We start from the raw sequence: 13,735 nt of genomic DNA, 5'->3' as shown, positions 1-13,735 counted from the left end.
CAAGGAGATTGACGGCCTAGCCTGCCTTCTGAACATCCTGCAACATAAACAATGTAAAAATGCAACAGTAAGGCAGAGAGACAGCAGGCCTCAGCTTTGCATCATTCAAACAACCTGATGGAGACAGTCAGATAGGAGAGAGAGCAGAACAATCTTCAGACCTCTTCAAACCACAGCAGCCTTGGCTGCTCACCACACCGACTAGGAGGCCTGTTCACATTTTCATATGTTAATACTGGACAGGGCTGAAGTGCTCTAGATGTGATTATGCCACACAAACTGCTCTACTTGAATGTTTGTAGCCTGCTTAAACTTTGACTCAGCCCAATGAGCGAAGCACAGAGTAAGTGTATAGTAATTCTATCCACACTACTTAGCCATGTCCTGCATTGTGAGGGAGGTAACCTAGGGAGGGAATCATTTAACAAACCTAGAGGAGCCACCAGTGAATAACTCACTAGAGTAGCACTAAGGCTTACCCTATTCCCCTCACCAGGGACACACACACACATGCACGCACACTCTGACACACACACATGTAAGCACACATGCATGCAAACTCTGACACACACACACACACACACAAACACTCAGAGAGATGCTGCCTTCTGCTGATGAGAGGAGTAAGGCAGAGCAATGCCGATGGGAGGCAGAGCAGGATCTAGGAGATAAGATCGATACTGCTGCAATAGAAGCTGTGGCAGATTTACAGATTAGAACATTCAATGCCTGGTGTCTGAAAGGAGCTCAGCACAGCATGAGCCTCCATCTTATTCATGGTAAATACAGGTCCTTCATCAATATGCAACATCAGCTGTTAGTGTCTTCCTTAAGGTTCCTACCCTAACTCAGATTCCAAAGACACTTTCACAGGCACGGCAAGGTTATACAAGAATGATTCATCCATTAGCAGTGAGTGCAGTGTGGGGCAGTGAGTAGCGTGAATGCATGGAGATGGTATTATATGATGGGTCCTCTCATTGGCATTGTGTGCTGCTGTGTGGGGGTGGGTTATGAACGCGGGCAAACTGCTTGATTAAATCATCTATTAATTAAATTTCTTCCCAAGTGAGACAGATATGGAGAATTCAGGCCTCCCAGCAAAACCACATTTTGTCAACTCAAATGAGACTAAACAAAACCAGGGGGAAGAGTTCTTATTATGCAATTCTACATTTTTATTCATCACCCATAGCCTGAAATGCATCACATTACAGAACCACATTATACAGAACTGAATACAAATCTGTTTTATTCAGATTTATTGTAAAATGTTGCATAGATATAGCCCACATATGTCATAGCCTACAGTGTATGAACAGACAAAGATGATGTGGATTCTTAAATTTTTTGGATTCAATCTTTATTGTTCTCCAATCATTATTTGGCAGCATGTCCAGAATTGTCCATAGGACAGTAAAGTATTTGTAGAGGCATTATGTGCAAGAGCATGTGGACTGCAGTTGAGTGCCTGTCTAAGACTTAGCTTTGTCTTACTGTTGGCTGACTGCCGTGCTCTTTGTCTGTCAGAGATGACCTTTTCCGCGTGGAGCTGGACAATGTGGCGGGAGACGAGATGTTCTACAGTAAGGTGAGGCCCTGACCATGCACTCACACCTCCGTGACATCTTACAGTACTATCTGACCAGTTTAACTGACATTGTTGGACTGTCTGTCCGTGGCTAACTACTCTGTCCTCTCTGTGTCTGTCTGTTGTAGAAGAGAACATGGGAGTCCAACAAAAATGACATCAGGACCTGCCGAATGAAGGGCAAACACGAGGTGGGCTGGGGAATGAATCATTGTGCATGCACACACAGACACACACACACACAGTTACAGGTTTGCACACATTCACGCATGCACACACACACACACACTGAAACATGGCACAGGCCCCACTTTGCCACCTGGAGCAGGGCATTCATGGTGCCAACGGTTTGACTGGCATCCTGCTGGTTCTACCTAGCGGAGGGGGCATGACCATGTGTCACCCCAGTGTTACTGCTCACCTAAATCATTACACACTTCACAGGTCCAGCCCTCCCACCCTTTACAAACATGGCCACCCGCAAAACTTTCCAGTTGCGGTGTGTGCCCTCACAAAATGGAGGGGAGCGGTGAAACCAAGGAGGTGAGCTGAGATGCGGTGAAGAATGAACAGTGAAACAGTCCCCACAGTCAACCCAACCCACGCATGACTACCTCAGCTATCTCTCACACACCCACTCTCTCTCCTCAGCCCTTCTCTCTCCCAGCCACCACATAGCGGATCAGTGCCTTCCTGTCTGACTTCAAACACATTATCCCAGCTCACACACCAACCGACCAGAGAATTATTGAAAGGTGTCTGTGTGGGAAAGTGAGGGGAGTGAAGGCAGTCCAGGTTGAGCCCCACCAGGCAGAAAAAATGACTGATTTAACACTGAAAATAATACCTGACATCAAATCTGTGTGAGACACCTCGAGACAAAGGCACAATGGAGAATAGGGAGAGGGAGGTGGAGGAAACAAAGACGGGTATGGGGGAGAGAGGGGGAGTCAGTCCCACCTGCATGCCCCTAAGGGGGGCCACAGGCCTGACTGAGAAGGATAAAAGGCCATCCTGGCCCTAGTGACTGTGGTAATGCAGTGAGCCCCTCATCCTGTTCTCTGTGGCCTGGCCTTCACACACACATACACGCACACATGTACTGTACAGTGAGGTCCAAAATTATTGACACCCTTGATAAAGATGAGCAGAAATTACTGTATAAAATAAACTGAGCTAAAGTCAACACACAATCTTCACATTTTGACACCTTAAAAATACACCTTAAAAGGGATTACATTGGATTTTTTTCCTACCAATCTACACAACCTATATATTATATATATATTTTAATTGAAGATGTGTTGATTGCGTATGTCTTCACACCCTGAGTTAACACTTGGTGGAAGCACCTTTAAAAGCTATTAGCATCTGTGAATCTTTTAAAATAAGATTCTACCAACCTTCCAAAGCTCTTAGGGCAACATATATCCATTATTTATGTAAAAATTGCTCAACCTCAGTAAATTTGGTTGGGAATCATTGATGGACACTAATACTCAAATCTTGTCTCTGATTTTCAAGCAGTGTAAGGGGTGCGTAACTGGTGGCAGCGAAGTCAGACGCAGGAGGGCAGAACTGGGTAATAACCGGAGCAGTTTAATATACATATATACAGTGCCTTGTGAAAGTATTTGGCCCCCTTGAACTTTGCGACCTTTTTCCACATTTCAGGCTTCAAACATAAAGATATAAAACTGTATTTTTTGTGAAGAATCAACAACAAGTGGGACACAATCATGAAGTGGAACGACATTTATTGGATATTTCAAACTTTTTAACAAATCAAAAACTGAAAAATTGGGCGTGCAAAATTATTCAGCCCCTTTACTTTCAGTGCATCAAACTCTCTCCAGAAGTTCAGTGAGGATCTCTGAATGATCCAATGTTGACCTAAATGACTAATGATGATAAATACAATCCACCTGTGTGTAATCAAGTCTCCGTATAAATGCACCTGCACTGTGATAGTCTCAGAGGTCCGTTAAAAATGCAGAGAGCATCATGAAGAACAAGGAACACACCAGGCAGGTCCGAGATACTGTTGTGAAGAAGTTTAAAGCTGGATTTGGATACAAAAAGATATTGCACAAATCTGGCCTTTATGGAAGAGTGGCAAGAAGAAAGCCATTTCTTAAAGATATCCATAAAAGTGTTGTTTAAAGTTAGCCACAAGCCACCTGGGAGACACAGCAAACATGTGGAAGAAGGTGCTCTGGTCAGATGAAACCAAAATTGAAGTGTTGTTTTTTGGCAACAATGCAAAATGTTATGTGTGGCGTTAAAGCAACACAGCTCATCACCCTGAACACCATCCCCACTGTCAAACATGGTGGTGGCAGCATCATGGTTTGGGCCTGATTTTCTTCAGCAGGGACAGGGAAGATGGTTAAAATTGATGGGAAGATGGATGGAGCCAAATACAGGACCATTCTGGAAGAAAACCTGATGGAGTCTGCAAAAGACCTGAGACTGGGACGGAGATTTGTCTTCCAACAAGACAATGATCCAAAACATAAAGCAAAATCTACAATGGAATGGTTCAAAAATAAACATATCCAGGTGTTAGAATGGCAAAGTCAAAGTCCAGACCTGAATCCAATCGAGAATCTGTGGAAAGAACTGAAAACTGCTTTTCACAAATGCTCTCCATCCAACCTCATTGAGCTCGAGCTGTTTTGCAAGGAGGAATGGGAAAAATTCAGTCTCTCGATGTGCAAAACTGATAGAGACATACCCCAAGTGACTTACAGCTGTAATCGCAGCAAAAGGTGGCGCTACAAAGTATTAACTTAAGAGGGCTGAATAATTTTGCGCGCCCAATTTTTCAGTTTTTGATTTGTTAAAAAAGTTTGAAATATCCAATAAATGTCGTTCCATTTCATGATTGTGTCCCACTTGTTGTTGATTCTTCACAAAAAAATACAGTTTTATATCTTTATGTTTGAAGCCTGAAATGTGGCAAAAGGTCGCAAAGTTCAAGGGGGCCGAATACTTTCGCAAGGCACTGTATAACCACCGGCATCCAGAATAATAGACAATGGGTACAAAGCACGTCGCGCACAAGCCAACAATGTGCACGAGCACTTACAAGAAACAATACCACACAAAGACATGGGGGGAACAGAGGGTTGAATACACAACACGTAATGAGGGAATGAAAACCAGGTGTGTGGGAAAACAAGACAAAATAAATGGAAAATGGATCGGCGATGGCTAGAAGACCGGTGATGTCCACCACCGAACACCACCCGAACAAAGAGAGGAACCGACTTTGGCAGGTAGCCTAGTTGTTAGAGCATTGGACTAGTAACTGAAAGGTTGCAAGTTCAAATCCCCAAGCTGACAAGGTACAAATCTGTCATTCTGCCCCTGAACAAGGCAGTTAACCTACTGTTCCTAGGCCGCCATTGAAAATGAGAATTTGTTCTTAACTGACTTGCCTAGTTAAATGAAGGGTAAAAAAGTATTGATAAGCAGATTTAAGTCAGACTGAGACTGGACTATTCAGGAAAGCCGCTGGTGTGTTTTTGGCATTTAAATGTGTGTAATTGTCCTACTATCCCAGGGTTAGTTTTTCAGAACTCTAAGGTGGGTTTTCCTCTAACTTTTTACCTGGGCCGTGCTCCTTTCATATTTATTTAAATCATGACAAACTCCCCAGTCCCTTCCCAGTGACAAGCATGCCCATAACATGATGCTATACCTGAAAATACAGAGAATCAACAACATTGCATTCCCTCCATATCACTGGCCTGTATGACAAAATGAAAAGAAGGCTGTGTAAAACATAAATTAAAAATTCGCTCCAAATCATACATTCTGTTTGCAACAAGTATTTTAAGTAGTACTGTAAGACAAAGAGGGGAAAATGAACCCTCTGTATTGTAGTGGCAGCATTATGTTATTGGTATGCGTCTCACCAACAGGGACTAGGGAGTTTCTCAGGATCAAAAGAAATATGAAAGGAGCAAACCAAGGTAAAACAGTAGAGGAAAACCTGCCTATGTCTTTTAAAAATCTAACCCTGGGATAGAGTTGTATTTTTCAGTGAGATAATTACACACATTTTAATGATAAAGACACAACAGAATGGCTTTCCAAGAGGTGTTAACAGTTTTGACAAAAACAATGGATATACAGTATGTTGCCCAAAGAGTTGTGCTAAGTCTGTAGAATCTTAGCCCGTTTTCACATTGACGATAGCAAAGGGACATTTTTCGGGAGGTTCTCGAGAGGCATCGACTCTTGAGAGACAGTACTGTTGTGTAAACTTGCGAAATGATCACGTCTCGCTCAATGTTGGCCCCTCCCAGCAGGGCAGTGTGAACAGAATTGTCTCATTGAGCGCAACACTCCTACAGTATAAATGGTAATAGCAGAGCAATGTTTTTGAAACAGCTGAAATGTACAGACATTTTTCTTATATCTTAGGTTTTAGCTGAAATTGCATTTTGAAATTGTCGCTGTTGCTGCCACTTGCTGGCTGAGCTGAGCTACAGAAAACTATGGAAGGCCATTCCCGCCTACATTTTTTTTAATGTCGATACGATCTCAAAATGTTGACATATGTAAGTCAACATTTTGAGATATGCAAGTCACACTACGTGAACATTTTGAGATAGTAGATTATACAAATAAAAGTATTTATTTTTTAATTTCTAACATTGTGTGGTGATTTTAGAGGTGCCCCCACAGGTCCCAGAGTGGTGTGTGGGGGAGTTGATTTCCTAACCAGGTAAAACTCTGGGTGTGACATAGTAATAAATCAGCTGTAAAAAACGGTTTATATGGGCTATGATGGGACCAGATTTGTTCTAATCAGGTCACATGTTGTTTTAAAAAAAACGTTTAAACAAAAGCACTTTGTCCATCTTCCCAACGCTTTTGTGCCAATATTTTTTGTTAAACCAAATCAAAAGGGCTGGGGAAAATGGCAACTCGCCACACGTTTGCCGGTGGCCCTGCTGTGCTGAACTCTGCAGCATGGAGCCACACAATGCTACAAATGAAGAAACATAACCTATATGTATCTACAGTGTATATGTATTTTATTTTTGGGAGGGTGGAATGGGCTACCACATATAACAGCTCAACATCTCAACTCCCCTGTGAATTATAGCCTAGCCACGTTTTCAGTGGCAATTTGATTTTGCCACATGTAGCCTAATGATTTGCATGATATTTATAAAAATGAGGTAGGCCTACTGCACTTTTATATTTGTATAAGAGGGTTAATTGTTCGTTTTTGATAGGATGATGTTACTTGATGAAGATATGTTGTTAGCTTTAGCTAGCAGTAACTGTGCTTTTGTCTTGGAGCTACAGACGAAAAAAGAATTGTCTGCACATTCTTGTGAATTGTTGCATTATTCAAGATTGTAATATGGTTTTGTTGCAATAATTACGAGTCTATATGGTAGATAAATTAAGAGTTGCTTTCTTAACATTAGTTAGTAGAATTGTTTTCAATGCTTAGCCTCCTGGCTAGTGGCTACTGTGACATTTACAGTACTTTTGAGCTGCAACGCAAGCATGTCTTTCGGTTCATGACATTCCCGTCACTAATGTGAATTCATTCACAGCTGTAATGGCTGCCAAAGGTGCTTCCACCAAGTATTAACTCTGGGATATGAAGAAATACGCAATCAAAACATCTTTGTTTTTGGGGGGGTTATTTTCTAATAGTGAAGACATCAAATGTTAATGCTTGGAGTTTGCTAAACAACATTGGCACTGGATTGGAACCGGTGCTTTGTTGAAAATAGAGCTCTTTGGCCATGCATACCAGGGGTGGGTTTGGTGTCGAAATGAGAATGCATGAGCAGAAAATAACCCCACGCATACGTATTGTAAAATAGGGTGGTGGATTTTTGATGGTATGGGGATATGTTGCGTCCACTGGTCCTGGGGCCCTTGTTACGTTCAACTGCATCATGAACTTAACCCAGTACCAGGATATTTTAGCCAAAAACCTGGTTGTCTCTGAGTGCAAGTGAATCTTCCAGCAAGACAACTTATTTTTATTTTACCTTTATTTAACTAGGCAAGTCAGTTAAGAACAAATTCTTATTTTCAATGACAGCCTAGGAACAGTGGGTTAACTGCCTGTTCAGGGGCAGAACAACAGATTTGTGCCTTGTCAGCTCAGGGGTTTGAACTTGCAACCTTGCGGTTACTAGTCCAACTCTCTAACCACTAGGCTACCCTGCCTCACCAAAACAATAACCCTAAGCACACATCAAAATCCCCCCAAAAGTGGTTAGATGGCCACAAAATCAACATTTGGGAATGGCCATCTCATAGGTGAGGTATTGAAACATATTGAAAACAGTGGTGTCAAAAATGTTTCCCCTTTTAAAGAAAAATATTACTTGTAAAACAAAATATCTTTCTCTGAGCAATTCTATCAGTATAAAATAATATAATTTCCCATTTTGGGGTAGCATACAATATAGCTCAGTATTTGAATAACTTATCTTGTACAGTATTTTCTACAGTAATTTCTTATACAGTCATCTTTATCAAGGTTGTCAATAATTTCAGACCCCACTATACATACACACACTCAGGGTTGGATTAAGAAATCATAGGCCCAAGTGCTTTATTTTTTTTTGTTATAGCCCCCCTTTTAAAAATGTAATTTACATGACACAAAAACATGAGCTGAATATTTTTTAATACCACCGAAATGAGTGACTGCTCTGACTGACTGAAAAACTGAGATCAATCTGGTCTTGAATTCATACCAACAATAGCCCAGGCTAATGAAGTGACTGTACAATATTAGGAGGAAATATATATACAGTATATATAGCATAGGCTACAGTATGATATTTAACACAGTACCAGTCAAAAGTTTGGACACACCTACTCCTTCCAGGGTTTTTATTTATTTTTTACTATTTTCTACATTGTAGAATAATAGTGAAGACATCAAAACTATGAATTAACACATATGGAATCATGTAGTTACCAGAAATGTGTTAAACAAATACTTTTATGTTTGATATTCTTCAAAGTAGCCACCCTTTTGCCTTGATGACAGCTTTGCACACCCTTGGCATTCTCTCAACGAGAGAACACCTGGAATGCTTTTCCAACAGTCTTGAAGGAGTTCCCACATATGCTGAGCACTTGTTGGCTGATTTTGTAGAAAATAGTCAAAAATAAAGAAACCCCCTTTTTTTGACTGGTACTGTACAATTTCCAATGGCACACTGACTCGCCTAATGATGAAGCCTTAGGCTTGTCACGGTGATGGCAGAGGTGCTTGTTGTGGAAATAGCCTATCTCACTTGAAAATCAGTGCCTATGTTAGCTAAGAGTTGTTAAGGGAAAAAAGTATATTGGTTCTACGGACAGATTAGCCTTCTCTTTTCAGCATTTACTTTCCCAACTGTATGTTCTTCACGCAATTTCACACGTTTTTCACGCAACCAACCAGTTCCCATTCAAGTCAGGACTGGCATCCTTTGCTCGTGTACCCACGAGTTTAACTGTCAAATTCCCAGGTTAAGAGGTTACAAAACCCTTCTATGTATTATATGTCTATGGCACGACCCAACAAGCTGTATATTTGACAACCAAGCTGCCCAAACTGTGGCCTTCCCAACTGGCAAACCGGTAACTGCCAAAATAAAGGAAACACTTGAGTAAACAAGGGATACAAAGTATATGTTACTGTATGTTGTGGGGTGTATTTTCCTGGTACGGTTTAGGTCCACTTGTAGAATCTATTCCAAGGCGCAATATTTTGCCTCTTGGGCCCCTTATGGGATTGGTGTTCAGCCCCTGACACCCAACTAACCAGTCACAATGAGGGCACCACCCCCTCTCCTCTCCCCATCTGATGATTAGCAGAGTGACAGCAGGCAGCAGCAGGTTGTCTACACCTGAGTCCACCTGTGGTTGGCGGTTGCAGTAAAAAAAAATATATATATATATATATATATATATATATATATATATATATACAGTAGATGTGTGTGTATATGTATATTTGTTTATATCCTCTTGGATGCCCCACAGGTCTGGGCCCAGGGGCTTCATCCCCGGTAAACCCCTGCATTAATCCAGCCCTGCACACACTCCCTCAAACCTCTAGGCCCCTGTCACCCACTCACCCTCTGCTCTCCTAATCCTCCTGCCACTCACACCCTCCACCCCAAACCTTCACTCATCCACTTCCCCTCCTGCAAATGTCATGTCCTGCTCCCAGGATGGTTTTGTCCAATGTGATACATTCGCCACCAGAGTAATTGGTTATGTAATGAAATGTTTCCGGGTTGGTTGATCAGAAAAGACGGTCAATTCAATATATATATATATTGAATTGACCGAATGTATCACATTGGACAAAACCATCCTTAGTTATATATATATATAGATAGATAGATAGATAGATAGATAGATAGATAGATAGATAGATAGATAGATAGATAGATAGATAGATAGATAGATAGATAGATAGATAGATAGATAGATAGATAGATAGATAGATAGATAGATAGATAGATAGATAGATCCCTCTGGCCTCAGCTGGCTCAAGGGCATGGTCAGCCAGTATGCAAACAAAGGGAACGCCATGTAGGCTTTTTAAAGAGCAGTTTTGCATTCTTATGTGCAGCACTTACTAAGATTGTTTGATCAATATGTTGTTAATACCAACTCTCAGAGGGGGTCTGCATTTCAGTCCTCTGAACAAGACAAGACCAGTCTCACCATGATATGGTTTCACATCTTATTGTATGTTTGTTGTTTCTGCAGATGCCCTAAATACACCAACTCTCCAGCTGAACATGAACATGCTTCTCATTTCCTTAGCAGGCCACATACTGCAGTAATTTGGGTTAAGTGTTTTGGTCAAGGAGAGACCACAGTGTACCCGACAGGGAGCTGACCCTGCAACTCTGGGTCAGCCGTCAGGTGTCCTAACCATTACTGCCACATAGCTGCCTTAGATAGTCTCTGAATCTCACTCCTCCCCTCCTCCCCTTCCTCCTCCTCTTCAGGGGAGATGTTGATGCTGGCCTGTAGTGCATTCACACAGGATTAGCATCAAACAGCCTCTGTGAGATACAAGAGGAGCTTGGGAGAGGCTTAGTACTAACATGCTGAGTAAGAGAGGACGTGGGCAGGAAGCGCCTTTTTACGGACAAATTTGTGCTAATTTAGCACTGCTGTTAATTTGTCCTCCGTATTCGCCCTCCGCCCCCCACCCTCTCGTGCCCCAGTCACTCTGCCTTACATCAAAGTCTAAGTCAGAATGTTGCCTTGAAATGACAGATCTGCTTCTGATGATCAGAGTCAAGCGTGGATCACCCAAGGAGAGGGAAGTGAGAGGAGAGGAGAACAGAGGGGAGGAGAAAAGGAAAGTAGCCTGCTGGAGCGTAGAAAGAGTTCTGTCTCTCTCTGAGCTCTTGGCAGGTCCCAGCAGTGATGGGCCCATTCGAGCATGCTAGGGAAACTTTTGAGGCTTTAGTGAGAAGCTGTGATGGTACGATGTTTCCCCTATATTCATTTAGCTGCGGCGGTCTCAAAATATGATTAAAAAAATATACAGTACCAGACAAAAGTTTGGACACACCTACTCATTCAAGGGTTTTTCTTTATTGTCCAAACTTTTGACTGGTACTGTACATATATTTAATTTAAATATTTTTGGGGATGGTAAAACATTGATAAAGTATGTAGAAAATATAATTTAAGTATATATTTTTGAGAACTAACAATCACCAAAATAAAAACTAGATGGTCAGGAAGAATCTAAAATTCCAAAAATGCCATGATTTGGTTTTAATGTTTGATTCGCTGATAGCATAAGAACACGGCATAAGCCATGACAACAATGTGTAGAGTTGCAGGAAACTAGCTTTAAAAATGTATCTCTGCCCAGTGTTGTTCGAGCATTTCTAAACTTGGCTATGGTAATTAGCTCATCCTCAGTTTAGTGGCAACATCATGGTCCAAGGAAGTCCGTTTCATTTAGTGGAGTTTCTTAAGTCTCTATGCTTAGTTAATAGTATACTGTAGGTTTATGAAACAAAGAGGAGCCACACTGGAGACGTGTGTGATTGTGAAACCAGTTCAACATCAGGAGGATTAGATTGGTGGAAACCAGATGCACTAGGTGATAGTAATGTAATGCTCTCTGACTGTGGTGGGTTGTTGGCGGGAGTCTTCAGTAGTAATGCTCTCTGACTGTGGTGGGTTGTTGGAGGGAGTCTTCAGTAGTAATGCTCTCTGACTGTGGTGGGTTGTTGGAGGGAGTCTTCAGTAGTAATGCTCTCTGACTGTGGTGGGTTGTTGGAGGGAGTCTTCAGTAGGAATGCTCTCTGCCTGTGGTGGGTTGTTGGAGGGAGTCTTCAGTAGTAATGCTCTCTGACTGTGGTGGGTTGTTGGAGGGAGTCTTCAGTAGTAATGCTCTCTGACTGTGGTGGGTTGTTGGAGGGAGTCTTCAGTAGTAATGCTCTCTGACTGTGGTGGGTTGTTGGAGGGAGTCTTCAGTAGTAATGCTCTCTGACTGTGGTGGGTTGTTGGAGGGAGTCTTCAGTAGTAATGCTCTCTGACTGTGGTGGGTTGTTGGAGGGAGTCTTCAGTAGTAATGCTCTCTGACTGTGGTGGGTTGTTGGAGGGAGTCTTCAGTAGTAATGCTCTCTGACTGTGGTGGGTTGTTGGAGGGAGTCTTCAGTAGTAATGCTCTCTGACTGCGGTGGGTTGTGAGCAGATGTGTTGTGGTAACAGAGGGTTGTTGTTCCTCTGAGCAAGACTTGGGTCTGACTGAAGATAAAGACTGAGGGATGGGTTACAGGCTGGAAATCAGCAGGGAGATGAATGCACTTGTTCAGGTCAACATCTGTATGGGAACGAACCCTCAGTGTGTTCAGTCCCACACACACATCTGACTCAAAGCTCAGAGCCTATGTGCTCTGTTGAACCCTGTGGAAGCACATGCACGCGCACACACACACACACACACACACACACACACACTCACAATACCACAAACACCAACGTGTTTGTGTTCATATGTGCGGCACACTGCATAATTCATCTGGGCTGCTCTGTATTAATAATGCAGTGGTGTAACACAAACAGTGAGAAGTGGAGCTGCGATCATCTGGGTCTGGGTCAAGTGAAAGAACTGCCAGCCAGCACAGGTGGCGCTTTGTCTGGAGTGTGCCCAGGGAGAGGGAGGGGTGAGAGGGGAGAGAGGAGGAGGGAAACCGGGGGAGGGAGGGGTGAGAGGGGAGAGAGGAGGAGGGAAACAGGGGGAAGGAGAGCTGAATGTGGCACTATATACAGTACTGTAGACTCCAGGCTGTATGGTTAATATAGGAGCCAAATAAATTCTGGATATGAAGGCAGATTATGACAATAAAATAAAAAATAATAAAAAGTCAAGCAAATAAAGCGATACACCATAGGATCACAATGATGTAAGAGATGAGAGGCTTCCAAACAGTATAAATCCCTGTTGTTTATACTGCAGACATCCTGTATTTCAATTTACACTGCAGGGCCATGCCAAAAGACCACACTTTGTGTGTTAGTTAGGCTCATGTGCTCTTATAAGTATTTATTGATTTTGGCACTGCGTCTCATTTGTCATTAAGCGTGCAGTGTGTTACATCTGGCTTTAAGCTTTCTGCTCAGACTGCAGTCCCACTGAAAAACAAACATGCAAATCATACTGACACGAACACTGAATCTGTGGAGTGACACACACAAACACACACACAGACAGAGAGACACAGATACAGATATACGCACACACACAGACATGATTTAGTATGCATTGAGCAGTGGCTCCTCGTATGTCACTCGTCTCACTGTCTAGTACCACCACAGTGTGAGGAATTCTCACCACGCCTCACTCTACACATTCCCCCCTGGCCGTGGAAAAACGAGAACCCTGTTGGGGACTGGAGCATCTGGAGTATCAGCCCCTCCCCCTCCTCCTCCCTCCTCTCATCCCTTTAATGACATCAGAGGCTCTGCTCGGTGAGTGGACCCCCGTGGTGGAGGGTCAGAGGCTGAGGCACCAGGTGCAGGGCCAGGAGCTGGAGCCACACTCACTGGGACAGGAGAGGGGAGGGAGGGGGGAGTGGGTCACTAGGGATTTACATGTATAGGGATAGT

General features: G+C 42.7%; 1 protein-coding gene across 2 annotated transcripts in view; it reads left to right on the top strand.

Moving 5' to 3' along the window:
* sema6bb (sema domain, transmembrane domain (TM), and cytoplasmic domain, (semaphorin) 6Bb) overlaps positions 1 to 13,735 on the top strand; it is a 148,857-nt gene that overhangs the window by 76,941 nt on the left and 58,181 nt on the right. For both annotated transcript variants that reach the window (XM_064935237.1, XM_064935236.1), the window contains exons 4-5: positions 1,531 to 1,591; positions 1,720 to 1,782. In XM_064935237.1, coding sequence (XP_064791309.1) covers positions 1,531 to 1,591; positions 1,720 to 1,782 — 124 coding nt within the window. The remainder of the gene's footprint in view (positions 1 to 1,530; positions 1,592 to 1,719; positions 1,783 to 13,735) is intronic.

The sequence above is a fragment of the Oncorhynchus masou genome, chromosome 24 (assembly GCF_036934945.1).
Source record: "Oncorhynchus masou masou isolate Uvic2021 chromosome 24, UVic_Omas_1.1, whole genome shotgun sequence".
Lineage (NCBI taxonomy): Eukaryota > Metazoa > Chordata > Actinopteri > Salmoniformes > Salmonidae > Oncorhynchus > Oncorhynchus masou.
The sequence above is the reverse complement of the archived record's forward strand: the minus strand, read 5'-3'. Positions and strand labels throughout refer to the sequence as shown.